This window comes from Podospora pseudocomata (genome assembly GCF_035222375.1).
Source record: "Podospora pseudocomata strain CBS 415.72m chromosome 1 map unlocalized CBS415.72m_1.2, whole genome shotgun sequence".
NCBI lineage: Eukaryota > Fungi > Ascomycota > Sordariomycetes > Sordariales > Podosporaceae > Podospora > Podospora pseudocomata.
In genome coordinates, this window is record NW_026946364.1 from 786585 (window position 1) to 813926 (window position 27342).

At 53.0% G+C, this 27342-nt stretch overlaps 11 protein-coding genes across 11 annotated transcripts; 4 read left to right on the forward strand and 7 right to left on the reverse strand.

Annotated features, from left to right (window-relative positions):
- Positions 1 to 10: 10 nt before the first annotated feature.
- UTR1 (NAD(+) kinase) lies at positions 11 to 2308 on the forward strand (the record flags this gene model as incomplete). The annotated part of the gene is made up of 2 exons (XM_062884608.1): positions 11 to 1421; positions 1476 to 2308. The coding sequence occupies 2 exons, from the start codon at positions 11 to 13 to the stop codon at positions 1946 to 1948; spliced, it is 1884 nt and encodes a 627-aa protein (XP_062747458.1). The 3' UTR covers positions 1949 to 2308.
- Positions 2309 to 3116: 808 nt separating this feature from the next.
- Positions 3117 to 5840, reverse strand: QC762_102230 (uncharacterized protein; the record flags this gene model as incomplete). The annotated part of the gene is made up of 4 exons (XM_062884609.1): positions 3117 to 4832; positions 4887 to 5356; positions 5432 to 5543; positions 5620 to 5840. 4 exons carry the CDS (start codon positions 5838 to 5840, stop codon positions 3707 to 3709), a joined length of 1929 nt encoding a protein of 642 aa, XP_062747459.1. The 3' UTR covers positions 3117 to 3706.
- A 983-nt stretch (positions 5841 to 6823) lies between these two features.
- Positions 6824 to 8309, reverse strand: QC762_102240 (uncharacterized protein; the record flags this gene model as incomplete). The annotated part of the gene is made up of 2 exons (XM_062884610.1): positions 7899 to 8309; positions 6824 to 7842 (listed from the first exon to the last, which is right to left on the reverse strand). The coding sequence occupies exons 1-2, from the start codon at positions 8026 to 8028 to the stop codon at positions 6824 to 6826; spliced, it is 1149 nt and encodes a 382-aa protein (XP_062747460.1). The 5' UTR covers positions 8029 to 8309.
- A 214-nt stretch (positions 8310 to 8523) lies between these two features.
- Positions 8524 to 10052, reverse strand: QC762_0028490 (uncharacterized protein; the record flags this gene model as incomplete). The annotated part of the gene is given in 3 exon segments (XM_062883185.1): positions 8524 to 8918; positions 8924 to 9478; positions 9709 to 10052. Coding segments are annotated over 3 exon segments (1185 nt in total). The 5' UTR covers positions 9944 to 10052.
- On the forward strand, positions 8588 to 10367 carry QC762_0028500 (uncharacterized protein; the record flags this gene model as incomplete). The annotated part of the gene is made up of 3 exons (XM_062883186.1): positions 8588 to 8722; positions 8767 to 8887; positions 9088 to 10367. 3 exons carry the CDS (start codon positions 8588 to 8590, stop codon positions 9480 to 9482), a joined length of 651 nt encoding a protein of 216 aa, XP_062747462.1. The 3' UTR covers positions 9483 to 10367.
- A 190-nt stretch (positions 10368 to 10557) lies between these two features.
- QC762_102248 (uncharacterized protein) lies at positions 10558 to 12441 on the reverse strand (the record flags this gene model as incomplete). Its single annotated transcript, XM_062884611.1, has 2 exons — positions 10558 to 12243; positions 12308 to 12441. The coding sequence occupies 2 exons, from the start codon at positions 12439 to 12441 to the stop codon at positions 11925 to 11927; spliced, it is 453 nt and encodes a 150-aa protein (XP_062747463.1). The 3' UTR covers positions 10558 to 11924.
- A 447-nt stretch (positions 12442 to 12888) lies between these two features.
- Positions 12889 to 14185, reverse strand: QC762_102250 (uncharacterized protein; the record flags this gene model as incomplete). Its single annotated transcript, XM_062884612.1, has 4 exons — positions 12889 to 12978; positions 13038 to 13606; positions 13720 to 13951; positions 14009 to 14185. 4 exons carry the CDS (start codon positions 14183 to 14185, stop codon positions 12889 to 12891), a joined length of 1068 nt encoding a protein of 355 aa, XP_062747464.1.
- Positions 14186 to 17634: 3449 nt separating this feature from the next.
- On the forward strand, positions 17635 to 19853 carry QC762_102260 (uncharacterized protein). Its single transcript, XM_062884613.1, has 2 exons — positions 17635 to 18613; positions 18665 to 19853. Exons 1-2 carry the CDS (start codon positions 18176 to 18178, stop codon positions 19574 to 19576), a joined length of 1350 nt encoding a protein of 449 aa, XP_062747465.1. The 5' UTR covers positions 17635 to 18175; the 3' UTR covers positions 19577 to 19853.
- A 67-nt stretch (positions 19854 to 19920) lies between these two features.
- SYM1 (Protein required for ethanol metabolism) lies at positions 19921 to 20545 on the reverse strand (the record flags this gene model as incomplete). The annotated part of the gene is made up of 2 exons (XM_062884614.1): positions 19921 to 20476; positions 20535 to 20545. 2 exons carry the CDS (start codon positions 20543 to 20545, stop codon positions 19921 to 19923), a joined length of 567 nt encoding a protein of 188 aa, XP_062747466.1.
- Positions 20546 to 21648: 1103 nt separating this feature from the next.
- UAP1 (UDP-N-acetylglucosamine pyrophosphorylase) lies at positions 21649 to 24212 on the reverse strand (the record flags this gene model as incomplete). Its single annotated transcript, XM_062884615.1, has 2 exons — positions 21761 to 24212; positions 21649 to 21705 (listed from the first exon to the last, which is right to left on the reverse strand). The coding sequence occupies exons 1-2, from the start codon at positions 23138 to 23140 to the stop codon at positions 21649 to 21651; spliced, it is 1437 nt and encodes a 478-aa protein (XP_062747467.1). The 5' UTR covers positions 23141 to 24212.
- On the forward strand, positions 23979 to 25058 carry thp1 (uracil DNA N-glycosylase Thp1; the record flags this gene model as incomplete). Its single annotated transcript, XM_062884616.1, has 2 exons — positions 23979 to 24900; positions 24997 to 25058. The coding sequence occupies 2 exons, from the start codon at positions 23979 to 23981 to the stop codon at positions 25056 to 25058; spliced, it is 984 nt and encodes a 327-aa protein (XP_062747468.1).
- Between the last annotated feature and the right edge of the window lie 2284 nt (positions 25059 to 27342).

Genomic DNA, 27342 nt, shown 5'->3' on the forward strand with positions numbered 1-27342 from the left:
CCCAGCGACCATGTCCGGCCCAATTTCTTCGCCTACCGCGATTCACCCTGCCCTTAGTCACCCTCACCCCGCTGAGCCTTCTTTTCCTTCGCTGCAGCGGCCGTCGGATGGAGTTAATAAGGGCGAGTCCGCCATCTCCGACCGAGCGACGGGGCCCAATATTTCTTTTGGCTTGATGTCGTCCCCCCCAAGCGCCGTCCTCCCCCAGACTCAAGACTCCAACCCTCCCGTCCGACATGCTGACCTCGCGAACCCTCCCAAATCCGCTCTGCCTGCTCTAGGCTCCTCGGTGACTACCGATTCCGATCCCCTGCATGGGCAGGGAAACCGCCTCACTTCTCCCCCAGCACCAGCTCGCGGCCACCGCAAGAACGCACTCTCGATCGAGGCTGTTCCGAGACAGACTATTATGAAAGCATTGGCCTCGGTGGCTCGACACAACAGACCTGAGCCCCTTTCACTCACCGGCATGCTTTCCGCTCACACCATGGCCGACAACCGGCCCACTTCTTCTTCCTCCCAGCAGCTTTGCGATGCGCTCAACGGACTGGCTGCTCAGCAGAGCGCTCGCAGCACCGCCAGCCAGTACATGACTCCCGCAACCGCCTTCCCTTCGCTACAGTCGCCATGCTTTTACCACAACCGCTTCGACGACGCCGTCGACTTTGAGAAGGTCCTCGAGGAGATCAAGAACGACGAGTACATGTCGCATTCTCGCCTGGTGCAAACCGCCACTGGTGTCCGGGAGGTATCCAAGCAACTGCAGCGTCGGCCCATCAGGCGTGCTGTGCGAAGTGTCATGATTGTTACCAAGGCCCGCGATAACCAGCTGGTCCTTCTCACCCGCGAGCTTACCCAGTGGCTGCTTCGGACCCCCAGGTATGGTGCTGATGTGGGAGTAAATGTCTATGTGGACGCCAAACTCCGCCACGCCAAGCGTTTCGATGCGCCCTCCATTGTTGCAGAGAACGAGAAATTCAACGACATGCTCCGGTACTGGACCCCTGATCTTTGCTGGAGCCAGCCTGAGAAGTTTGATCTTGTTCTGACCCTTGGTGGTGATGGAACCGTTCTCTTCACATCATGGCTCTTCCAGCGTGTTGTGCCGCCCGTTTTGTCTTTCAGCTTGGGCAGTCTGGGTTTCTTGACGACCTTTGAATTCGAAAAGTACAAAGAGCACCTTAACCGGATTATGGGCGAGGCTGGAATGCGCGTCAACCTACGGATGCGCTTTACCTGCACCGTGTATAGGGACAGGGACGGATCCGTTGACATGGAGGAGGGCGAGCAATTCGAGGTGCTCAATGAGCTCGTCATTGACAGAGGGCCGTCACCATATGTTTCCAACCTGGAGCTGTACGGCGACAATGAGCTTTTGACCGTGGTCCAGGCGGATGGTTGCATCTTCTCCACCCCTACTGGTGAGTCTTTTTCACTTGACAAAACTTTTTGTTCAGGTTTCTAATCTTTGACAGGATCAACCGCCTATTCGCTCTCAGCAGGCGGCTCTCTCGTTCACCCGGATATCCCCGCCATTCTCCTGACGCCCATCTGCCCACACACCCTCTCCTTCCGCCCCATGGTTCTGTCGGACACCATGCTTTTGCGGGTTTCCGTCCCCCGTCACAGCCGCGCAACAGCCTACTGCGCCTTCGACGGCAAGGGCCGTGTGGAACTCAAGCAGGGCGACCATGTTACGATTACGGCTTCGCAGTACCCCTTCCCCACGGTGGTTCGAACAGACACCGAGTGGTTCGACAGCGTATCACGAACCCTCAGATGGAACGTCCGCGCCGCCAGCCAGAAGGCTTTCGAGACGGGTGCAACCAAGGACGAAGAAGAAGAAGACTGCTGGGATATCGACACGGACTCTGCCTGCTACGCTAGTGAGGAGAGCAGCAGTGCGGCGAGCCCTCTAAGGAGGCAAATGAGTTTATTGGGATTGTGATAAAAGAGCGAGCGAGAAGCGTGCGAAAGATACCACATCGTGTTTTTTTTTTTTTTTGGCTATGAGAGAAAGAAAGCATGGTATGACTGACTACTACAACCTACGGGGCATTTCACGGACTGGGTGGGATTTGGATATCATCAAACCACCAACAAATGGGGGGACGGCGTTTGAAAGGAGTAATTTTTGGGAGACAAATGACATGGACTCGAAAAGAGTTGGTTTACAATATTTTTTGGTCTTATTTTTATTTTTAATGTCTTGTTCGAGATGCATCGCATCTAATGGACTTGACAGTTACATTATATATATATACATATTTACAAACATTTATATTTTTCTTTTTACTATCGTCAACTATTCATCATAAGACGGGTGAGTGACTTTTCACACACAATTCAGGCAGGGAAAAGCCTCGCTGGCGCGGGCTGGCAAAAGACAGATCTTCAACAACGCCCATCTGTCCGAAAGGGCCACGTCCATTCTTCCAAGAAATCAAACCAGTCCAACCCCTCAGCTCTGAGACTTGGCTCTCAAAGGTCACAAGAGAGAAACAGCAGACAGGACCCCATCCATCCAAGCACGTACGTAACCGTTACCATTTCACCCTGTTTTCTCGTTCATGCAAGTTTTTTCTTCCTAGTAAAAACCCACGTTCGGCGGTCCCCACATGCTGCAATGCAGTGTGATTGTGGGGTATGTACTTCGACAGTGTGCGCGTGTGTGGGGAGTGGACCGCTGAAGATATCATGCCATTTCTGGGCTTCTGGAGTTGGTGGCTGGGCTTGGCTAAAGCCGTTTGCTACTGCCGGGGGCGATGTGTATGACCATGTGGGTATGAGATGGGAGTGGGTGGTGGTGATGGTGTTGGAATACCGAAGGCGCGAGAAGACGAAAGGCTTTATGCAGCTCTAATGCGTCCGTCTAGTTTGGATGAACAGCTTTCCAAAACATCAACAAAAACATCCATCCAACTTCCATTGTTGCAGAAAATGGGGTGATAGTCTCAAAAATGATATGGTCATTCCCCCCAAATCTGATATTAATCACAAGCCAGTCCAAGTCTCGGACATAATTTTATTCTCCGACGACAATAACCCCTCCAACACAAAAGTCAACCCCTCGACAATCTAAACAAAACCCCTTACCCAGTAGTTCGGTTTCTGATACGTCATAGTAGTCACCATCCCCTTTAAGCTTAAACAAACTTCCCCCTTTTTTCTCAGCTTCCTCTTTCTACTCGAACCTCACACACAAAAAGTCAACAACGAAACAGCCCCTCAAAAATAGAGTGTTCCCAAAAGTTCTTGTTCATTACACTAAGTAATTATTCCATATCCGCCGTGCTCGCTGTCCATTTTCCCCAAAACCCGCCCACAGCCCCTCCATATTCAGCTATTTTTCAGCTGATGTAGTGTAACATGAATAAATGACAATAGCCATCCGTAGCCGCCCCAAAACAAAAAGCTTGGTGTGTACCCTCCGGACTCCGGAGAGACAAAACGATAACCCAGACGCGATTCCAAATCCCCAATGAAACACGCACGCCCTCTTTGCGGTCCAAAAAAAAAACAGAAAAAGGGCAGGTATCACAAAACAAATACAACAACCTCCCAATCCATCCGCCTGTCCAGTAGCCATGCCAACCTAACAATCCGACAAGAGAGCACCAAAATCACTGGAAACCAACATAAACGCCTTGTTTTTGAAAGCCCATCCGGATCATATACAAAGTGGGAAGGTGATGGAGCAAGCCAATCATCTCCAGTTCCCCTGACTCAAACTCAACAACCCAGCCACGGCATCCACATCGCTCTTTTTGCTCGGGCTCACATTGCCCCTCATGAACCTCTCCACCTCGTCGTCCAGAGCAGCCCTCGAAGAAGCAGGGCTCCTATTCTCAGCCTCTTCATCCTCAAATATCTCCAAAACAGAGTCCTGGGCCGCCCGCTTGTCACGTCTCTGGCCCCGGCCCTTCACCGGCGCGGTGTTAGCTCGGTCGTTCAGGGCCGTCTTGTTGTTTGCCGGAGTGCGGCGGGAATGCTTCCTGTGATCCTTCTCTGACCTTGTAGCAGAAGAGGGGAGAGGGCGGCGACCTGTGGTTGCGGATCCCATGATTGATTGGGCGTGAGAGTAATAAGGAGTACGCGGGTTGCCGTCTTCATCAGGGCTCCAGTTCTCCTTATCAGAATCGTGACCTGATGGGGAATACCGTGCGTGAACTTTGATCTTCTCCGAAGTGCTGCTGACGACCTGCTGGTTGTCATGGTTGGCCTTTTCGCTAAGCCCCATAACTGACTGCATCCTCGCAACACTGCTCGACGCTCTACCGAGCTTTGCCTTCTTGGCCGCACCTGGGCGAGAAGTGGCCTTGCTGATGGTGGCGTTGCGCTTGGCACTGCTGCTTTGCTGAAGAGGGCTGCCGCCGGTTGAGCTGGTTGACCTCAGAAGGCTGATAGCTGCGATGGCGGAGCCATTGCTCTCATTCTTGGCTTGTGCGGTAAGTGCATCCTCGCGGTTCTCAGCATCACAGGCAAACTCCCAGGCGTGCACATCTCTTGACCTTCCACGAGTGAGGCGAGGCGGTAGTGGGCTGTGGCTAGTGAGAGAACTGGTGAGAACTGAAATGGGAGGCAGTGTGACAATAGGAGAAGCACTGTGGCTTCGCTGCAGGTTCGGCCGCCGAATAGAGCGAAGTGACTGCAGCATGTCAGGGGTTGGTGGAGCGGCAATGGGACGCGGTGGTGAAATGGTCGAGGCTACAACTTCGGCCTTGCCTTCCAACGACATGGAGATGCGGAAACGAGAGGGTTGTGTGCTTGGTGGTGGTAGGATTGAGCCAGCAGAGAACGCTGGTGGGCATGACGACGAGAAGGATTCGAGGCTGTAACCCGGGTTAGGAGACACGGTGATAGGCTGCATCATAGGTGTTACCCACGAGAAGGGCTCATCACGACCAGCCGTCACTGGTGCCGGTGTCGTGAATGAGTTGCCAGTATTCCACCTGTTGGAAAGATAACCAACCGACGCCGAGAAGGACTGTGACAGCGCTGAAGACTGGTCGTGAGCGGGTCTTGGTTTAGGAGCAGGGGTAGCCAGCTCCTTAGCGTTGTCCCGGGGTTCCTCCCACTTCCTAGTCTCGCGGGGTACTTCGGCCACTGGCTCGGCCTCCTCCCCAGCTTGAGATACGGGTCTATCTGGCTGGGTGGGGGACGTCGGTTTCTGCTCGGGTCGTGATAATGACTGAAGCGGGGAGGTGTTGGTGATATCGGAACTAAAAGCGGTGTTGTAAGGGGCGGGGTCAGAAGAGAGAATCTGCATGCCGCCGTATCTGAGGGCCGCAAGCTCCTGCGGCGATAAGGGTCGTGATTTTCTTCTGTCGTTTTGTCTTCTGTTTTGGAACCAAATCTAGCCGCTACATGTTAGTGCCGATTCGACAGAGACAGAGAACCGATACGCGTCCTATTCCTCGCTGGCACTAACCTGAACCTCTTTTTCGTTAAGTGAGACGCGTTTTACAATATCGAGACGCGCTGCCTTGTCAGGCTTAGGGTTGGCATTGTAGGCCGCCTCGAGGATCGCCTTGTCTTTGGCACTGCAGAACGCGTTTTTGTCAGTAAATCGAGGACTTTACTCGGCAAATAATGCCATAGCCCGGCGGTGTCACATACGCGGTGCGTTTCCTCTTGCCCTTGGGGTGTCTTTCGTTCTCCCCCACTGATCTCAAAAACTCTGGTCTGTATTCGGGTGACGACTGCTGGGGAATTGCGGGGAGGGCATTGGCGGTGGTGGGAGAGCTCGACTGCTGTTCGTCGCCCGACACAGCGGGGGATTGGGCACGAGGAGCTGGTGACGGCGAGGAGGCGCGTGGTGAAGGAGCTTGGTGATCCATTGTCAATTGGTATTTGGGGGGGCGGGGAAGGGGGTATATCGTGAGAGGCGTGCCCGAGTCAGCAGGACATGCTACAATGGGACCGTCGCAAAGCTTGAGATAGTCTCTCGTCGTCGTCGTGCTGCTGGTGCGGAAGGGTGAAGCTGTGCCGGAGAGCAACGGACGAGGCAACAGAGGAGAGAGAGAAAGCAAGAGAAAGGTCGGTGAACGTGTCGACGCGCAAGACAGGGAAATCCGTGGCAGGAAGGAAGGCCCTTTTGAAAGAGGGGGTGGATATGTTGCAGAGCGTGCCGACCGCGATCCTGGGTACCTTCTGGTGCAGAAAGCACAATCATCTAAAAAACGGACCCACGTCGTGTGCCGGGGCTCCGCCCATCTGCTCTGCCCGCGTCTAACTGCAGCCAATCACAGGCGCCGAAAACGCGATTGACGGTCCCGAATAGGAAACGAAGTCAACAATTCCAGCGTCTCGGAAGTGCTTTCCTCGAGCAACCCAGCGCCAAGCCCATTTCAAAATTCAAGGTTTCTGCAAGTCCCGCATCCCACCACCTTCCCTGCCTTTTTATTTTAATTCTTTTAAATCAGGAAGGGGTGAACGCGACACGCGACTTTTTGTCGATTTAAATGGCAATGGAACCCAGGTCTGTGCTCTTTCTCCCCTACTCACTGCACGCGCTCATCAATTGTCAGCTAAATTGAGCACTCCTCGTCATGAATTGCTCCCGTAATTGGCTTTTCCCGGTGCTTAATTAACCTTCGCATCGGCGGCGGCAAACATCGTCACTCTGGCACGATACCAGTCCAATATGCCGCTGTTGTTTATCGAAAGAGCATGCATGTATGGGAGCAGTTTTATATGCACCTGCAATGCACGAAATCTCCTCTTGAACACATACTGATCTTATCAGCTACGAACCTAGGCAAACATATCGAAACCATTACCTTACCTTTACTGACCTCTCCAGAGCAACAGCACCTCCCCTTCAGACATCCTCAACGGCGCTTGCTTGGCTACTTCTTATCCGGTCTCTTTCATCCAATGTCATGATGACTGCCTCCACCACCTGCTTGATTGACGCCGGGTCCAACGAGGACTGCTGGCTGGGTGAGGTGAAGAGACGCCTATTAACCGGAGCAGCCGCCTGGCCCTCCTCGTACATGTCTTCATCTTCCTCCTCGATATATGGTACCCGAGGCGTATACAGCCCGTTGACTGTTTCGTTGACTGTTCGGCTGGTGGTTGGTGTAGGCGGAAGCTCATCGCTCTCTACCCTTCTTTGGCGCTTGGAGGAGCTTCCCGTCCTCGATTCTCTGGTAATAAGAAGACTATTTCTGGGCGTCCTCGCTGATCCGCTTGTCGGCGTCGGCATGTTCCCAAGGCCAAGGCCGAGCTTCCTTTTGTGGCTCGGGGTAGAGCAGACACTGCTTGCAGTGTCCCGAAAAGACCGTTGAGAGGAAAGCTCAAAGCTTTCAAAGCCTTTCAACACCGTACTTGTCCCAGAGCTGACTGACACGTCGTCATTTGGCACCGGTACCAGATACATCTGCTGGTACTTCGAGCGGGAACCACCCCATTGGTGGGGTGCTTGGAAGATAAATGCTGGCGCAGGGCTGTTCTCAAGGGCAGTGTGCATCTCGTCTTCCTCATCGTCCTCATCATCCTCCTCCCCGTTTTCTCGGCCTTGCTGACTCCTCGATCTCAAGTCGTCGTAATTATCCCACTGTCCCTGCCGAATACCATGTAGATGGTTTGACGAGGCCTCTCCCTCCAAAGGTAGCCTTGTAGGGTCAATCCACCAGCTTGTCTCGCAAGGCTCATACTTGAACTCCCTCTCGTACGCCCTGTGCTTTGACTCCAACTCATCCTCAAAGGAGTAAAGGCCACAACCACCTCGCGAGATCGGATCCCAGTTTGGGCAGCCGTAGTACCATCTGCCTTGGTTATTGTTCTTATTGCCCGTGACTTGCTTCACGCTCAACTTGCTACGGTCCTTGCAGTTGCCTGGTGCCGGTTAGGTGGACTCACTTCCTTATCGCCAGGTGTGGAGGACAGCTTACAATAAAACACGCCATCAATCATTAGCAGTCCTTCTTTTCCGAGCGCAGAAAATGGGCGCCACTCTCGATGATTGCGCCGGTGCGCACCAGGACATTCTTTCTTTGACTGGGAGGATGGCGGTGAGTACATCCTGACAGTTTGGGTAAGCGAGGAGAGTTTGTCGATGAGAAGTCAGGAGAAGAAACAAGTGGGAGTGAAGCTCGTCAAGATAGGACCAGATAGTTGCTCTATTCACAGATGAAATTGAGCAACTCGGCGCTAAAAGGTGGGGTCATAATTGTAGATTCGAAGGGGGCACCGAAGAGAAAACGGCCTGGTGATGTGACAGCCCGCTTTTGTAGCCTGTCATCGGAGCTTAGCCATCTTCGTGATTGGGTCGGACAGAAAGGTGGTGCAGCTGCATCAATATTCTTCAGCTCAGGCTTTCTCAAGGCACACTTGCATACGATCGACTCAGCATTGGAAACAGTGTACAAAATCAACGCTGTAGATTGAGAGCAGATAAGCTGCTTGATCATGATATAATCTCATTCACCTTAGCTGGAGGTGTTGTCGGCTAAAATACAAACAGGCAGCGCACCAAAACTCCGAGCTTCGTGGCCTCGGTGCGTTGCATGTATGCATTCAGAGATGCACTCGGATTGACCACCATGGATGCCTTGCCATAACTCCACGCACCGCTTTTACCATGCCTCCCAGCTTCACCGTCCCCATGTCACCAACGACGGGCACTTTCTCCTGCTGCTTCTTAACGACAGCATCCTCCCCCTTCAACTGCCTGATCAGATCTTCCCTTGCCTCCACCTTCTCCTTTAGAATGGCAGTCTCTCTGTTCTTGAGCTCAACGACCTCCTTTTCACCTTCCAGGTCTTTCGCAAGGGCCTTGTTTTCCACCTTCAGAACCTCGTTCTCTTTCTTCAGAGCCTTTACCTCCATCTGAAGAGCTCTGGGCCTCCTGTGGTCAGATTGCTCATCTTCTTGATCACTGGTAGTCAAGTCGATGAAATGGTGAGCTTTTACTGACGATTTCTTCCCCGAGGTCGGAGTCCATGGATAGTCGAAGGTATGCTCATCCCATCATCATCGTCGTCGTCCTCGGCTCTTCCACCCTGTGTTTGACTGATTACCTCCTCCCCCTCGTCCTCCTCTCCATCCCCCTCCACCTGCTGCCACGACGTGCTTCCCCAGTGCGAGTCCTTATCCCGATCAATGAAATCATCGTCGTCCTCAACCTCCTCGGCCTTCACGTCAATACTACCCAACATATCGCGCAACCTCTTCCCATTCCCCATCTGACTCCGTCTCTTTCTCCCGTTTCCAGCAACCTTCCGCAACCCACCACCCTCGGAGAACCTCCCTTCGGCCGTCTCGGCCAGCCACCGCTTTGTCACGCACGGCTCAGATCCGTTCTCTCTCTCCCACTTCCGATGAGCATTTTCCATGTCTCCCTCCCAGATCCAAGTCTCACATGCTCCGTGCTGGCCCTCGGGTTGCCACTTGGCACATCCCCAGTACGGGCTCTCGGGCCGCTTGGATGTTGGACCACCGATACGACACTCAAGAGGGAGATCACAGTGGCCTGAAGGGTTGGATACATGTTAGCTTTTGGACAATCCTAAAAGATAATGATGAGGCTTCGAAGGATTTCGAGAGATACTTGTGGAACACCAAAAGATGACCAACACCCCCTTTTGACTCGCTTTCCAAACTTCTTGGCAATCTTTCAAGATATCTCAACCATCGCTTAATTCCTTGATATTTTATCACACTCTCCAATCTTCCTGTTCACAGCGGGAAGAGGGTACTCACAGTGATGGACGCCTTTCTTCACAAACGGCGGGGCTCGGGGGACATCCTTCGTCACGTCGCCGAATGGCTGCCAGCAGTCGATTTTCTGCATGTGAGAGGCGAGACAGGGCCAGGCCACCGTTGTTGTTTGGAGAGGGATTGGTAGTGAGAGAGAGGTAGGTGTTGGAGATGTGATGTGGTAATGTGTATGATGAGGGAGGATGTGAGGTTGAAAGAAGAAAGAGGGTTTACTCATGCATGGGAATAACAATAGGATTCCATTACTGATGATGAAGACGGCATGCCTAGGTAGCGGTCCGTATAGATACACTGATCAAGGCATGATCGAGATTCTGTAAGAAAGGTAGGAACGCCTGGGCAGGCTATTGTCAAAAGGCTGAGATGGTTTCATCGATATGTAGAGCAGAGAGGAGGCCCGAGCTAAGGTGGATTCGTACATCCTCGATTGCCTCTCTGGTTGACCATGACACCAAGATCTCGAAAATCTCGTGGGATGATCTGGGGCTGTGGGTAAACTGCGAAACCTTTTTATTACTGAGCTCTGCGATCTTTGAGGAACAGTGTTCAGAAGAAGAGCCTAGGGTGTCAAATGTATATGCCGAGTAGTAGTATTGAGAATGGCAGTCAAAAAAACAATGATGGCGATCCATTTTGACAAGTTTTACACTCTGCTACAGCAACAGGCTTCTCACATCTATCTTGTATCTTCCTCTGGATCAAGCCAGAGGTCAGGTTAGAAATGAGTCTCTGTCACGTCATAACAATGCCAGGTTGTCAATCAGCTTGTCATGCCCAGCACAGATTGAATGTCATTTATGACTAGAACCCTTACAACAACTTGAAGTCTTCAGGTCACCGAGTGATTGGCTGTTTATAGCTCGTCATTGCAGCATCAACCTCGGGGCTATCTACCTAACCATCTGACTTAAATGTAATAAACCCCTTTAGACGACACCAACAATATTCCCAACTACTATGATACATTATTCTCCTAAATGATGACAGACCTGAGTCAATCCACCTCCCTACCTCAAGCACTCACTCTGAGGCCAACCAGGGTTAGGGTCCACACCCCTTCCCCCCAATTCAGGGGTAACTCTCCCCCCTTTTCAATCCAAATTCCATGATGCCAAGCCTCCCGAGGAGTAACATCGTTACTCCCGCCTCATCAACAAGACAGGCAAGACAGACACAATAGTCGTCTAGCCAAGGAGACTTACGCAGTCAGAATCGAGTGGCACACCTACTCCTCTCTCTCAAGAATGACCGGCTTCCTCCATGACGCACGTTTTGGCCTGTCCAACCTTCGGCAGTTGGCATCCCCCGTAAAAGCAGTTGCCGAAAGAAAGTCAGGAACAGATCGCCCAGAAAGTGCACCTTTGGGTCGTCTTCGTCGTCATCATCATCAGGATACGAAGCGGCTGTGCTGTTGATTATTCCGGGTAGACCTCCCCGATAAATCATCAGATCTGAGCTTTTGTTGAACAAAAAGGTCTTGAGCGTTCGATTTCGGATGTTGTTGGCCCTGGAGTTACGCCCGCTTTCACAAACCACCAGACAGGTATCGTGGCAAGGTCTCCATCACTTCGGGTTCTTGACCTGAACTATAGCTAACCCGGGTGGTTCCAAAGTGAGGTACGTGTTTGTGTAGCAAGCGTGATACGAGATGACGCAGGTAAGCCGGGCAGCCAGTGGATGACAGCTACCTGCCTATCCGGGTGTAAAATGACAACCTAAAAGTCTCAAGTCAGCTTTCCCTCACGGGACTGGATGACAATGTCAAAGTAAAGAAAACTGCACAACATGATGCCCAACTCAGCTTCAACTCTCATCACAACCCTGGTTATCCAAACCATAACCTCGTGAAATCGATTTGATGGTTGGCGATTGTTATCGTCAGAGACCTTATACGAGGGGGGTGCGATTCCTTCTTCAAAACATACAAGGTCTCCAACGTTTGCCACGTACCTGCTCTGCCAATTGGTAGAGTTACCGGTCTGCTTGCGTCGGCTGATGTTGATTGATTGATAGGGCCAAAATGGAAAAGAGGAAACGGTAAATATGGCCCGCGGGTTCGGGTTTGGTTAACTTCTTGTTGCATTGTGAAACATACAGACAGAGACGTGTGTGTGTGTGTGGTCTGCAGGAGAAAGAACAAGGCGAGACAGACATCATCATCAAGAAAAAAGGTTGGCGCGGAGAACCCGACTCGGCTGTTAGATTTCGTGGGGGGAAATCATGCAACGCTGAAAAGGAAAACCCGATCCCGTGAGCCAGGTCGCGGTCATCGGGTTGAAATGCATGTGTCCGTAAAGGCAGGCACAGCTGAGAAGGGTGGTAGGTACCTGACACACAAAGACCCATAGGGCGCAACCCGTTGTTGGTGAGATCATGGTTGGTGGCTGAGAAGCGATTGGAAGAAACCGTCTTTCCGGTTTCCGATCCCATACCAGCTGTGCGGACTCTGTCGCCCAGCATAATATCTGCCAGTCGGGAGACTGCCCGTTTAGAGGTTGCATATGTGGCGTTGATGGCCTATAGGTAATCAATATCAGCGATAACAGCCCTACGCTTCAACAATGTAGCCGAAGAGACGAACCACGGAGAAATCCCGAGAAATACGAGGTTGCCAAAAAGCCCAAGTGAATTTCCCCCCCGCCTGTCTATCCGATTGTCTGTGAAGACGCCAGCGTCAGAAGCCCCCTTTTCCTCTATCGTGACCGAACCGTCCATCTAGACAACCCCAAAAAAAGAAACTATCTACATCGTACAGCCCGACCCAATGCCGTTCTCTCCTGACCCTCCATTTTGCCAAGGTTCCAAAGACGCCCTGTGGTTACCTGTCCAAACACAAAATTCGCGCAAGCCAGAATATGCAAGACATCAATCATCCCGGGATGTAAACGCCAAGTCCAAGCCCCCTGAAAAGAAAAACAAAAGAAAACAAACATCAGAACCGTCAGCAACCATGCAGCCCTCCTGCACAGATCCTAAAAAAGATGCCATGGCAGGAGTCGTGTCGTACGCCTCCGCCCAAGATAACCAATGAAACCCGGCCTATCAAACGCCCGCGGCTCTGTCCAATGCCGTAGTCGCGGGCGGTAAGAAGCGATGTCGTAGTGGTTCTCTGCATTGATTGCAGCTGCCACTGGTGGTGTCTTCACCGACCTCCGCGGAACCTCAAGAACTGTGAAGCGTCCTAAACCCGGCTGTGATCAAGCTCCTCTTGCTGTCTTTGGAGTCCGAGGGTGCGCTCCAGTAGAAGAGTCCCTGCGTAAAGTCGGTCAGTTATGTTTCACTAGGGGAGAGAGTGTTGGCTATAGGCTTACTCCGAGACCTTTCTGCTTGCAAAATGTAGCTTTGATCTTCACCGTGTCCGGATTGTCGTAGGTAACGAACCCGCCATCACCACCAACACATTGTGCTGCCACGGCACGCTTGTCCACCTGCTCTTTGGTGCCTTTCCTGGGAAGCTGACTGTAGTCAAAGGATCCATCTTCACCCCCAGCACCCCTATTCTTGTGCCCCGGGCCTGTGACGTTGAGAAAGCTTCGCCCAAAGCATGGAATGCCCAGAAGGATCTTGTTCGCAGGAACTCCCGAAGCCATCAGAAACTGGACACCGGACGCCCCTGATTCTTCATCCTTGCTCATCGAATACAGCTGGGCATGGTGGCCACCTTTGGGAGTCCATGTACCGAAGAAGTCGTAGGCAACGAGGTTGATTGCATCAAGGTACTCGGACGCTCGCCCATGGTCGATGTTCTGAAGGACAGCTCGGGCTGCAGGCAGGGCAGCGGTGAGCAGATAATGGTCCTCGGGTAGATGGAGTCGAATTGCTGCCATGAGGGCGAGGAAGTCATTGCCTTGCTGCGGATTGCAAGGATATTCCCAGACAACTAGGTTGGTTAGCTACAAGAACGCGGGATAAAATGAGGTCATCATTGACCGCTAGAGGCGAGCAGCGGTGAAGCTGTAAGTTTGTGTGCAGGAAAGGTTGGGGGTCACGTACTGTCAATGCCGTCAAGGCCTGATGCTTCCACCAGCCCTCGGGCCGAGCGGGCAAAGTTGTCACGGAGTATAGTGCTTGACGCCACAATGGGAAATGTCTCAGCTGAAGCTCCTCCGCCAATAGACAAAATCACTTGTAAGTGCGGATATCTTTGTTTCAGATGCATCAACGATCCCAGAGCACCCTGAACACCATCGCAAGGTGCTCGAGCATCTGCCCACTCGTCACTGAGCTGGTAAACCCCGTGTCAGCCTGTCTGTCTTTGTACACTCGAGGAGGATGGACTTACAAAAACTCCTCCGTCGGCTGTCACGTTGGCGAAAGCATAGTAGACTCTGTTGATGCATCCGTAGTTCAGGGCGCCGGGGGTGTCTCCTTTGTAAAGCCTATTGTTCGGCCAATACACGGCATTGGTGTACATGACATTGGAGGCATTTGTTATGCGAGACTTTCGGGAGGAAGACATGATGTTCTGTTGCTGATCGAGTTTGTAAGTCTGAAAGTGTAGAGTAGTGCTTGGTGCGTGGACAGCAAAGAGGGAAATCAACCACAGAGATGTCTACTCTTTAAGAACCAGGTGAACAAGGAAATATCCGCGTTTCTGAGACAGAGACTTCTGCCAGCTCATTTTGACCTCTGAGGTGTCGGGAGCTGCGGTCGGGCATCAAGGGGGTGGACGACGACTTTCCCGGAGTGTATTCTTATACCTAGCTACATGGCTGATGGGACGAGTGGGAAAGCAGCTCGAGGTGAGTCGCCTGCCTGCCTACCCAAGCTCGGTGGAGCCATACAGGGCTATCGAAGATTGAGTTGAGAAAAGGGAAGCTGCATGACATAATTTGCTGGGGGGAGGCTGGTCGATGACCGGGCGATCAAGGATACAATGGGCCATCTGTCGGAACAAGACACAGCTTGTGGCAGTAATGCAGCAGGGATATAAAAGGCGGGTGTTGAATCTCTGGTGACGAGTACCAGCTGAGACGATCCAGCGCGGGATGTGAAGGAGAAAAAAAGAGACTGAGATGTAACATGATGATTTTCTTGCTCCGTCCACGGTTCCGCGGGTCCATGCCACTTGAGCTTGACCTTGGTGTTTCTTGCCGGATGGTAGCAACGAGGAGCCCTCTTAGCGGCAGTTGGAGATTCACCAAGGAGTACTCGCTCCGAATCCACCATGGGCTCTGGCTGCCGATTTCCGTACGGATAATCACGCTGGCTGCCGTTTTCACGGCTTCCTGTAGCTCCAATGCTGGCCATCCAATCATCTCAGTTAGTCGGCGGTGAGTGCACACGACCAGCCGAGCAAAAGCACGGCTGGTGTAAAAAGCGCGAACTGGGTGCTATAAATGGCAATTCTTGCTTGAGGTCAAGAGGACACGTGAGAGGGAGAAAGAGAGAGAGAGACATGTCGGTGAGAAGATGGTCGAGAATGGGGTCTTGGTGAGTTGAGCCCTTGGCACCGTTCGACTCCATCTCGCCTAGGATTTTCGCCGTTGTTCTGTCGTCTCCCGAGGCTCACCTCAACGGCGGACCGGGATGCCGGGGGATTAGGGCTCGTGGAATCGCTAGCAGAATACAATGGTTCGCTCGTCTCTTACATGTGCCGCACATGGTAGTATCGACATCTTGGTTGCAACTAGGTACGCATGGTGCAAAACCTAAACCCTAGACACATAACGATAAGTAGCTGTCTTGGCTCTGACCATGGCCCACCATGCACCATCGACGAGTGAGGAGAGGAAGAATGAGGTCTCTGGCCAGTCACCGAGTCGTCAATTGTTTCAATTCAGACGTCTCCGGAGTGACATATCGTCCTGTCTGTCTTGCTCGGGCATCTTCGACCAAACGCGTGTGTGTGCCTATGCAAGTCTGATATTGGGCCAAAGCAAGGCGCGGGGGTTATCCTGTATCTTTTGATAAATAATAGAAAAAGATGTCCCTGGAGGAGTCAAGACAGGAGAAAAAGGATTGGATTGCTGTGGCTGTGGGTGAGATCCTTCCTTCGAGGTGTGCCAAAAGTGAAGTTGGTCGAAAGCCTAAATCCCTGTTAGTCATCACCTACGCAATCAATTTGGCGGGCTTCCAGAAGACTTCCATATCTTTTGCCTAACGGAGGTTTTTTACGGAGTAGCTTTCCAACCCCCGCTCTCTCCAGCACCCGTAACCCAAACCCCAACACAGCCTCTTCACCTCACAGACCTGACGGTGAAAATTTCAACTTTTGCTCAATTGAGGGCTGTATTGACTGTGGGTCAGCCCAATCAGGTGTTCGCACCAACAGACCTCTCCTGTATGTGCCAGCTCTTCGTCCAGCCCAACTGTATATGTACCAACTGCAGTGTGTAACAGGTCGAACCCAGCCCTGCTAGGACTGCTGCAAGTCATACCCAGGCGCAGGGGTCAGATGCTGAGTGATAGGGTGGGGAATATTTCACCTGCCCCGCGCTTGGGCCCTGGATGACTTCAACCACGTCGTGGAAGTTGTTCCGATGGCTGACCTGCAGCAGAGTGTGACCAGTTCAGCCAAAAGATTGGAATAGGGCATCGATGGCCCTTGGCGCCCTCCCACGAGCGGTGATGTCAGCACGAAAAAGTTGTCGGCTTCTTTTTGTGGCTGCTGGGCATCCACATGCCCAGATGGCCGGTGAGGCTTCTGATATCTCGAGGTACATGTCGTCTTCTGCAGCTGGCCGGCTCCCAAGTAGAGTTTCACGCAGAAAGACAGGCACGCTCCTTGCATAAACGATCAGGCTCTCCCACACCCTTCCTCAGCTGTGATGCACGCCGGTGAAGGGTAAAGTGTCGGTCACCTGCACCCTCAGTGCTCCACGTGTTCAGGGGGTTGATGTTTTCTCGCTTGCCATCCCGAAAATCAAGATGCCTATTCAAGACAACTCAGAGTGAGGCTGGATTCGGAGAAATAGAGAGAGTCAGAGCCACATCAACCAAAACATAACCATAGCAGGGGAATGCAGAGTGCCTTTTGACGATGCCACAGCACTTGGATGCTCGGGTAAGCACATGCTTCCAAGATCACGCTCATCAAAACCAGCTAGAATCCGGGCGGAAACACATTTTGAGCTCTGGGCCGTTCCGAAGGGCCATATCTGTCGTACCGAAGAGTACTTAGCCACTCAACTATGCCGAGTCGAACATTTGCCCTCAGCGTCAGTCCAGGTGCACAACACAGTCCACATATATCTATCATCACCGATCGTGTTTCAGCTAATCCCAGTCCTGATTCACAACTCTTGTATGGCGCTTTGGGTTCAACCACGTGAAAATACACCCCACGGTCTGTACCGACCGGGCCGTGCCCTCGCCGGCGCCGTGACATTCCCAACCGGGAAGGAAAGTGCACAAACCGCCTAGCCCTGTGCTCGTATGGCGGCCGAGTGTTACACCGAGAGCTCCACCGACAGGTGCATCAGCACCGATAGTAGGACCCGACCGAGTGTTGTGTACGAGGAAGTACCACCTCAAGGGCCGATAAGGGGTGCCTAGTTTGTGTCAAGCAAGCCATGCCATCTCAGGTTCTCAAATTCAAGTCAAAATGAATGGTAAGGCTGAGCGTTTCAAAACAAGACGGTGTGTCTGGGTGGCTTAAGTTGAATTTCTCGGTCCGATGGAGGATGAAAGGTCAAGCTGCCACTTGGCTGATCCGCCTAGTTCTTTTCACTGTAGTGCTTCACATGGTCTGGATATTTCAGAATCAGAATGTCTGTATGAAGTGTAGTGTGTTTGGTTGAAACAAGTAACGTGGAGTTTTGAAAGTAGGAAACCTACAGTCTGTAAAACCCCGCTTTAATATGAACCCCACATATCCCGCTAGTTCGATCTGTTTCAACGGATTAATTGATACCAGCTGAGATTAATAACCTGTCTGGTCTGGATATCACTGTCGAAGGATAGTATAATGCAGTTGAGAAGCATATATAAAAGAGAATTCACGTGATGCCCAAAGCCTTGTAAGCGGTTGGACAGAACGTCAAAGAAGCTCCCGCTTGCTGAGCCACATGGTGGTGGGGTTATCACCACCTCCGTCCCGCGTGCTGATAGGCGCGCCGAGGCAGGTGCGCTCGGCAGCCTGGCGATATCCCGATAGCGCTGGCGGGGACGCCACTGGTGGGTGGGCTGTCGCAAGTCGCGGCCGGGGAGGCAAGCACCTCCATCCCTCATGATCAACCTTGGCGCCTCAACACCTCCTAGCTCTTGCCAGCTCTACTCCGTACTTTTGTCCCTTTCCTCAACAACGACAGCGAGTGTCATTTACGACTCTGATCAACACCATCCATACAATTTAATTTCGGATCGCACTCGAAAGACTCATCTCCGCTCCGGATCCAACCCCGCTCCGAGCTACGATCCGTTATCAGGCGTCATCGCGACAAGCGCCCTTTACCCGAACGAACGACCACATCCCATCACTTAGTGACACACATCCTCACCTTCGCCCATGGCCGACAACACCGAGGCGGGCAGCGACGCCCAGATCACCTTCAAGGTCAAGGCGTCCAACGACAAAATGCACACCATCACCATGTCCGAGTCGGCCACCGTGTTAGAACTCAAGACAAAGCTAGCCGGCCCCGACTTCGAGAACATCCCAGCCGCCAACCAGCGCCTTATCTACTCCGGGCGTATCCTCAAGGATGCGGATGCCCTGAGCGTCTACAAGATCAAGAATCTTAACACGATCCATTTAGTCAAGTCGGCACAAAGCAATGCCGCTGCCTCGTCCTCTGCGTCGACGTCGACACCAACACCACCAGCCGTTCCACAGAATATGGCTGCCGGAACTCCAGCCAGCAACATTCTCGCCGGACTCACAGGCGCCAGGTTTGCTGGCCATGCCCCTCTGCCGAATCGGGATCTCTTTGGGGCTGACGGTGGTGTAAGTTTCCCTCTAAATCTTTTGCCGGGCGTTGCTAACAGCGTGTAATAGATGGGTGCGCCTCCCAGCGAAGACCAAATGGCCGACATGCTATCCAACCCAGCCATCGCACAGAGCATGAACGAAGCCCTCAACAACCCAGCCTTTGTTGACCACATGATCCAGTCGAACCCAATGTTGGCCAATGTGCCCAATGCGCGCGAGTTGCTCCAGTCGCCGGCCTTCCGACAGATGATGACAAACCCCGAAGCAATCCGAATGGCGGCCAGGATGCGGAGACTAGCCGGAGGTCAAGGGCCTGCGGCTTTCCCAGCGCCCGGTGTCACCGACACAACACCGGCTGGTGCGGCAGGTAGTGAGGGTGCGAATGCCGCCCAGAATCCGTTTGGTGCTTTTCCTGGCCTCTTCAACAATCTCCCTGGCGCCGTTGGTGCTTCTGGAAACGATCCTTTTGCTGCCCTGTTTGGCGGTATGAGTCCCTGGGGTGCACCTCCTGCGGGGGCAACGCCCTCGACTCAGAGTGCTGGTCAGGCGAACCCGGCGTCACCAGCTGCTGGGGCCGCGGCGGGGGCCTCTCCAGACGGCCAAGCGCAGGGTGCTCAGGCGCCGCCGGTCAACCCCTTTGCTGCTCTGTTCGGCGCTCCGGCAGCGGGAGCGGGAGCGGGGGGTGCTGGTGCGGGTGCTGCCAACCCATTCGGCATGTCTGCCGAAGAGCTCGCTCAGATGAGACAAGCCCTCCAAGGGCTGGGAGGTTTGGGCGGATTGGGCGGATTGGGCGGGCTGGGTGCATTTGGCGCGCCACCAGCATCTGTTGATAACAGACCACCTGAGGAGAGATATGCTGAGCAACTGCGGCAGCTGAACGACATGGGATTTTTTGACTTTGACAGAAACGTGGCAGCCTTGCGCAGGAGTGGCGGCAGTGTTCAGGGTGCTATTGAGCATTTGCTCAGTGGGCCGTAATTGGGGTAGCCGGAACGAAACCAACCCGTACCATTATTTTATTAAGAAGATTATGTAGGCCGTCGTGCTTCTGATGTGATAGCATTCGGGTTTGAGAGCAGCACATCTTTAGCCAGAAAGCGAAGCAGTAATTCTGAGCTGGAGTGAAGCCTCGGGCAGTCACGAATGGAAGCGCGTTTCGAGGTAGTATCGGCAAAGATGACAAGTTTTTTAATGTAAAGACAATTGGCATTACACTTTGGCCAAATCATTTGTTGTAAATCATGATGTAACTAAATATTCTGCTTTGTGATCTATCCCTAACGCCCTGCCTGCTTTTTCCTTTGTCTCCCCAAACAATCCCTCTACGCCATCTTGACCGTCTCCTCCTGCGGCGGCACCGCCTCCGTCCCCGCGGAGCTGTTGAGAAAACTGAGATAGCAGTTCCACCCTATGCTGATGACATTGACAAACAGGACCCTGTGCTGGAGCGGGACAAACTTGAAGTTGACAAGCTGGACGAACGGCCAGATGAGGTAGTTTGCCGACAGGGCGGGCCAGTACGAAGACGAGAGCTTTTCGGTCACGGACCCCCCTTCGAGGACGGCCATGGAGGAGAGGAAGATGCCGATGAAGGTCGGGGCGAAGAGGCCCTGGTCGGCGGCCACGCGGGCGAGGATGGTGCGGTTTGGGGAGGAGGGGAACCTGACGTGGGACTGGAGGAGGCGGAACCAGGTTGTTGCTGCTGGGCCGAAGACTAGACCGCCGTAGGAGGCCATTCGGGCTGTGCGGAGGAGGTCGTGGTTTGCGAGGCCGCGGTGCTCGATGAGTTGCTGGGCGGTGATGTCGCCTATGCCGAAGAGGAGGGAGGTGGTGAGGGATTGGGTTAGGAGGGGGCGGGAGGCGAGGCGGGCTTGGTACCTTTTGAGTTGGGTTAGTTTTTGTTTTTTTTGGGAGGGTGGGTGGAAGGAGGACATACCAGGCGAGCATTTTGGCGGTTTGGAGGGGGGAAAGGTGGGGGGGGGGGATGGGTGTTATCGGAGTGAGGGTAAGAGGTGAGGTTGAAGTTGAGGAAGATAAGTGAGCGAGGCACAGATTTGGTGATTGTAGATCTTTCTTGGCGGAGGGGTGAGATTTCGACCAGGAAATACAACAACAACAAAATGTAGATTGAAAAAAATCGTGTAGCAGTAGTCAATAAGTAAAGGACAAATTGCTGTAAAATCCAGGTGATTTGCCGATATCAGATGAACCGTCCCTGTAGTATTCAGATGACGCTGGTGAAGATCCAAGCTGTTTGAACAGAACTGCCCCGCGGTTGGGTTTCGATATCAGGGACAAAACCAGTGCAACGTTGGTTGAACAGCAGAGCTATAGGCAGCTCTGAGAGAGATAGATTCTAGTATTTAAGAAACCCCAAGCCCCAATGATCAGCAAGGGCAGAAAAACTCCCAACGCCCTGCCAGGAATCTCCCATCCCCACGCATTCTCGGTCGAGATGATCACCGTTGGCTCACCAGTCAAAAAAGCAATACAAACCGCCCACGAGACCTGCTGAAAAATGGGCCACCACAGCCCAATCCAGTTACTCCGACAGCATCCCGCCAGGGGCATCCGCGTCTTACGGCACATCCCCGGCGGCGGCGAGACCTAGGGCCTTGGGCGTGGGGGCTTACAAGATTTCTGGACCTCGTGGTATAAGACATCCAAACCCAGCCTTGCGGTAACAACACCATGTCCAGATGAATCTTTTTACCCGCCACTATGGACCAAGAAATCAATTCTTAAGCTGGGCTGTGTTAAGCCATGCTTGGTCCAGAATGGGCTCCATGAACTTGTGTTCATGCTCCCACCGGGATCATCGATGAGCAACGGCCGACACCATCATCCCAACTTTGTTGCCCATGCGCAAAATGGCGCCACAGATGTCCATTATCCTGGATGGGCTATTAAACAAGAACACGCTTGCTGTATGATCGGTTTCACATAGTCCTAATTTTTCCAAATAATAATCCTTCCCTTTCCAGTCTTCCAACGCCCGGTCAGCCATTAATATCCACACTCAGTCGACCTCCAGAAATCCAAGAGCCGCTCTATTGCAGCATATCCTTGACCTCCTGGCCGCTGTACTTTTCAAGACCCTCACCACCCTGTGCTGTAGTCAGTCAATGCTTTTCTTGTAGGATTTTGGTGGCAACAACTTACATAGCTCAACAATGGGCTAACCTCAACACCACCCGCAACCTTGGCACCAGCAGCCTCAAGCCATCTTCTGCCTTGGGCAGTAATATCAGCCCTGCTAGTATCCGGGTCATCCTCGCCGGTGCCCGCGGCATTCTTGAGCGGGCTGAACTCGTCCTCTCGGCGCACCTCCAAGCAAGCAAACTTGCTAAGTTCGAGCATGGGGAACACATCAAAGACAAACTGCTCCAGCTTGATACCGTTTGGCTTGGTGGGCTTGACTTGCTCGCCTGACTCGATGTCCGCATAGGGAATCTTCTTGCGGGCAACGTGGTGTGGCAGGCTCTTGGCCCACTCGGGAATGCTCTCGAGGAAGCGGAACGAGTAGTAGTGGTTGACAATGTTGGCGGCACGGAACTTGAGCACACCGGGTTGCTCTGGGTCCTCCTCGGCGGCGATTTGGGGATCAATCTCGCTGTACTCAACCACGTCCGGCTTGCCATTCTTCTGTACAATCAACCCAACGCTTTCAGTGGCATTGCGCTTGCGCACGACCTTGGTGGCAATGTCGACGTTCTTACTCGCCGAAAAGCCAATGAAGACAGGGTCGGCCACCTTGACAAGGCAGTTATCCACGCAGTAAGCGTGAATGTGCTCAATGCCGCGCTTCTTCATGTCGTCCAGCACCTTGGATTCCACCAATGCATTGTAGATACCGCCGTTCCCATCAGGGGCAACGGCAACCTTGCTCTTACTTTCCAACAGAATCTTTCCATCGTTGGAGATGCAGGGGAGAACTCCCTGCTCGAAAATGAAGACGTTTTCGGGGCTGAGGCCAAAGTACCCCTTTTCCTTGAAGAACTGCTCGGTAGGACCCCGGGTTGGCCCGGAGGTCATGACGTACCACGGGACCGTTACCTTGCTGCCGGACTTCTTCTGGGCAAGCTCCTCAATCTTGCGAATACGCTCGGCTTGGATCTGGAACAGAGACTTGTGGGAGGGCAGGCCAATGTCGAAGCAGCCCTTGGGCGCAGAGCTGCCCAACCGTGTGCCTTGTCCACCGGCCATGAGAACCACGGCCACCTTGTTTGCAGCGATCAGATCGAGACCGGATCTGTACCATCTTTCGATATCGGCCGGGTCTGAGTCGAGAATGCTGGCCCGGGCAGCCTCGGGGAGGGGCTCCAGAGACGCTGGCTTCTCATCCTTTGCTAGGGGTGCAAGGGTCTTGGCGAAGATGGTGTTGATGTAGGTAGGGTCGAAAAGGGACAATTGCTGGAAAAGCGAGGCCTTTTCGGTGCTCGAGAGCGAATCCCAAAAGGTAAAGACCTGATCCTGGGCAGCGAACTCGTACTTTGCCTTGAGCTGCGAGACCTGCTCCGGTGTTGGTTCTTGGGCCGACATTGCTGTGGTCAAAGGTCTGTGCAGTTGAGCTTAGTTAACGGTGGAGAAGTAAGAATAGAGTTGGTAAGCGGCTGCAGTAGTTTAAAAGTGTCCAAAGTAAGAAAGAAAGCCTCTGAGGGAAGGGGGTGCCTTTTATTCCAAGAGGGCGAAGCAAGAAAACAAGTCCGAAAGGGGCTTCGACCTCCTGGCAACCCGCCAGCAACGACAGGACCCCGCCGCGCTCTTCCTCAGCTGTTGGGTAGCTCTTGCCCCGCTGTCAGCTCCGAGACAGTGTGACGCCACAGCACCCCGCCGCGAACAATCGACACACCGCCCCAAATCCAGGGGCTTGTGGTGGCACGGCGATATGTGATTGGCTGATTATTTCGCGGCATGCTTCCCGTTCTCGTCCTTGCTGGGCGACAGCTTCCCCCGGCTTCTTTTTTGGTCCGGATCCGCAGTCAAACACTCAACACGATGTTGAACACGAGAATGGCTTCAGACGACTCTGTGATAAGCGCCACGGCAGCGAAAACTGAGAAGAGCACGGCATGTCATGTTTGTGTCTGCAGTGTGTTGTGAGGGCATGTAGATCACCTGGCAGATGAGTAGACAAGGCCCTGGTTGAATAGGTGGCGTTGCCGCCTCGGGGTGGTGGCCATTCAGAGCTCTCCTTTACCTAACCTCCATGCTCATCAAACCATCTACAGGATACTCTGATAATCTCATCCAAACTCACTCAACTCAATCAATCTCCGAAATTTCACGCCAAGAGACCGATTGTGCCTTCCTCCCTCAAACTCAGTGACTGATATCCCGCCTCCGAAGCGCACCTTTTACTCCATACTCAGCATAGGAAATGTCCGAAACATCATCACCCCAAGAAGAAGCAACCGACAACCTCCCCACCCCGACCTTCGCCGGCCGTCTCAAACTCTCAGAATTCATCTTCACCCCTGAGCAAAAGAAATCCATGCCTCTCCAACAACCCCTCCGTAAAAGCCCCCGGCTTCTCACATCAACCTCCTCCTCATCAACACCACTCCTCCAACCCTCCCCCTCCATACCATCCCCCCTCAAACGCTCCCCCTCGGAACCACCATCATCAATATCCTCCCCTTCAAAACGCAAACGCCCTAAACCCCTCCCCACCCCACCCGGCCCGCTCCCCCTCCTCCCAGACGCCATCGCTCCCAACCTCATCCTCCTCTTCGTCGGCCTGAATCCCGGCCTGCTAACCTCCTCCACCGGCCACGCCTACGCCCACCCGACAAATCTCTTCTGGCGCCTCCTCCACTCATCCGGCATCACCCCCCGCCTCTGCGCGCCACAAGAAGATCGGCTTCTCCCCTCCCTCTTCTCCCTCGGGCTCACCAACATTGTCCCCCGACCGACACGGAATGGGGCAGAGCTTTCAAAGAAGGAGATGGATGCTGGCGTTGTGGTCCTGGAAGAGAAAATCAGGGAGTTTAAGCCGGAGGTGGTGTGTATTGTTGGGAAGAGCATTTGGGAGAGCGTGTGGAGGGTGAGGCATGGGAGGGGGATCAAGAAGGAGGAGTTTAGGTACGGGTGGCAGGAGCGGGGGGAGGATATGGGAAAGGTGGAGGGGGGGGGGGAGTGGAATGGGGCGAGGGTGTTTGTTGCTTGTAGTACTAGTGGGTTGGCGGCTACGTTGAAGCCAAGGGAGAAGGAGGAGATTTTTGGGGAGTTGGGGGAGTGGGTTGTCAAGAGGAGGAGGGAGAGGGAGGAGGAGAAGGGGGTGGGGAATGGAACGGATGGTGGTGAGGATGGTGGTGAGGATGGTGGTGAGGATGGTGGTGAGGATGGTGGTGAGGATGGTGGTGAGGATGGTGGTGAGGATGGTGGTGAGGATGGTGGTGAGGATGGTGGTGAGGGTATAGGGCTGGTTGATGATGCAGAGGTCAAGCAGGAATCATAAAAAGGACAGTCGACGACGATACAGGCGACGAGACAGAATGGTTGGAAGGGGCATCAGGGCTCTGGGCAATGATAATGGAAAGGTTTAATCATGTCGCGACTTTTTAGCAGGCATCATTGCACCCGAATTAATTTCAAGCTTTCAACAATATCGAGAGTTCGGCTTTTTGGTATAAAAAAAAGGTCAAAAGAGTTCGCGCCCGCCTCCGGTCTCGAACCGGCAGGTTGAGCCATCCACAGCGCTGCCTAATCTCTATCCGGTTCCTCATGGGTCAGGGTAATCTGGACGTCTCCCCATACCGCTGGGCCACTTCGCCTCCCCCACCAGGCACGTCCTGGTCTGCGATTGCCCTCTCAAAGTCTGAACTTATATCACCATGGAGGGAAGGAGCGACAGGGAAGGAGCGATGGGGAGGGTTAGGGAAGGAGCGACCAGGTGATGTTGTTGTTGCTCGTCCCATCCAGGACAGGTTGCTCCTTCCTCGTGACGCAGAAACAACGAATTCTAGCAGTGGTTCGCTTGTTGAAGCCATCATCCTCCTGGTGGTCTCGACTGTGGCTGTCTTGTTTTGTTATGATAGAGCCGAACTTTGATGCCCTCCTCGCCCTGGGACCCAGAGGTTTTATCAACAACGTGGAGAGTTGGTTGATTTATGGCTAGGTACTTTCCTGTAAAACATGATATTAATGGCTCTCTAGGTGCGTTGTGTCTGGGGGAATACTCACCTACTTGAGAGAGAGCCTAGTCATGCATGATAGAGATATCTTGCACCACCGGCCGCTCTGGTTAAAATATCACAAGGCTTATTAAATCCCATATCCTCCACGCAATTAGAGGTCTGGTTGTTTTTGTCGAAAGTAACCAGGATACACATGTTGAACTTATGAACGTCAAGGTAGCGAGGCGTACGGAGATCTTGATTCTGAGTATATATGAGGCCATCTCACGATCAACTATCTAGCATCCGTACCTACCTCGGCAGCGTCCACATATCCCAAGTGCAGTTGGCTCCGCAGATCTCGCCTTGCCCCTTTTGGCTGTACCGATCTCTCTCCTTCCCCCTTATCTGACCTTGCGATATTCCTCTCTCCCGGAAACCCTTCTAATCAAGCGCGCTTCGACGACTATTGAACCCGCAAGAACGACGCGACACCCTCAGCAATGTGTTATCCAAACTCCAAAATCTCAACCACCCCTCTAGCTCCAGTCGCCTCGAAACTTATAACCCTTTTAGGAACACCCAATAACATTGCCCCCCTCCAGGCTCCTCCTCCACAACTACACTTTGTCTGGCACAGATGGTAACATAATCCCAGAAAAGAAAAACCCAGGGCTTACTAGGCTCGGCTGCCCGGCCTGATCTAGTTTGGTCTGGCTGATGAGCTGTCCAAATTATCTGATCTCGTCTCAAAAATTGGAGACCGTGTCAACTGTATTCCTCTCCGCACTGTCAAACATGCAAAGATCGAGTAGCATGCGGATGAGCAACCAAGGACAAAGCTAGGCTATATTTGGACGCGAAAGGAGAGAGACGTGGGGAAACAAAAGAGAAAACAAAATGAGTGAGAAAAGGGGGGGAAAGGTTTGTTCAGACAGGGCGTTGTTTATATGTTTGGCCGTTAGATCAGGAATTTGGACAACCCCGATATATAACTTTCGTACCTAACCACCATCTATCTAGATAACCATCTCACTCTCACCACCCGCCTAACTGACCCGGGTATATCCCACCCCGCCCCCCCATCCTCCGTCCCTTCAGGCTGTGTGTGTGGGGACGAAGATGCGTGTGTGGTACACAGGCATCGACCCACTCCTCCCCCCTCCCCCGTCCGCTGCATCACAAAAGCCGTGTCCTATCATGAATTGCCGTCCTATTCCACACTCGCATACCATCCAACCTTGTCCCGGGCTGGTTGACTCTCCCCCCCCCACCATCCTCATCGTCCTCAGCTTCTCACCCGATCTTGGCAAGTCAGCAATACACAGTAATAGAACGCTGGAACCAGCCTGTCGGGTTCAACAAGCCCAACCAACAACCAAAGAGCGTGTGAGCCGACCCACCATTTCCAAACACCAACCATGACGATTGGTCGTCGAGGAGGGGGTCGTGCATACTCAAACACCGTCGTCGATCTCGCCAATGTCCCCTTCGTATCTGCCTGTCAGATTGTCAACAACTAGCAGAGTAACATCGAGGGTGGCTGGGGCAAAACAGGTCATCTCATGGTTATGGAAGTTGGCTAGATAGGTGCTGTCAAGGAGCGTCGGCCATGATAGACAGGCA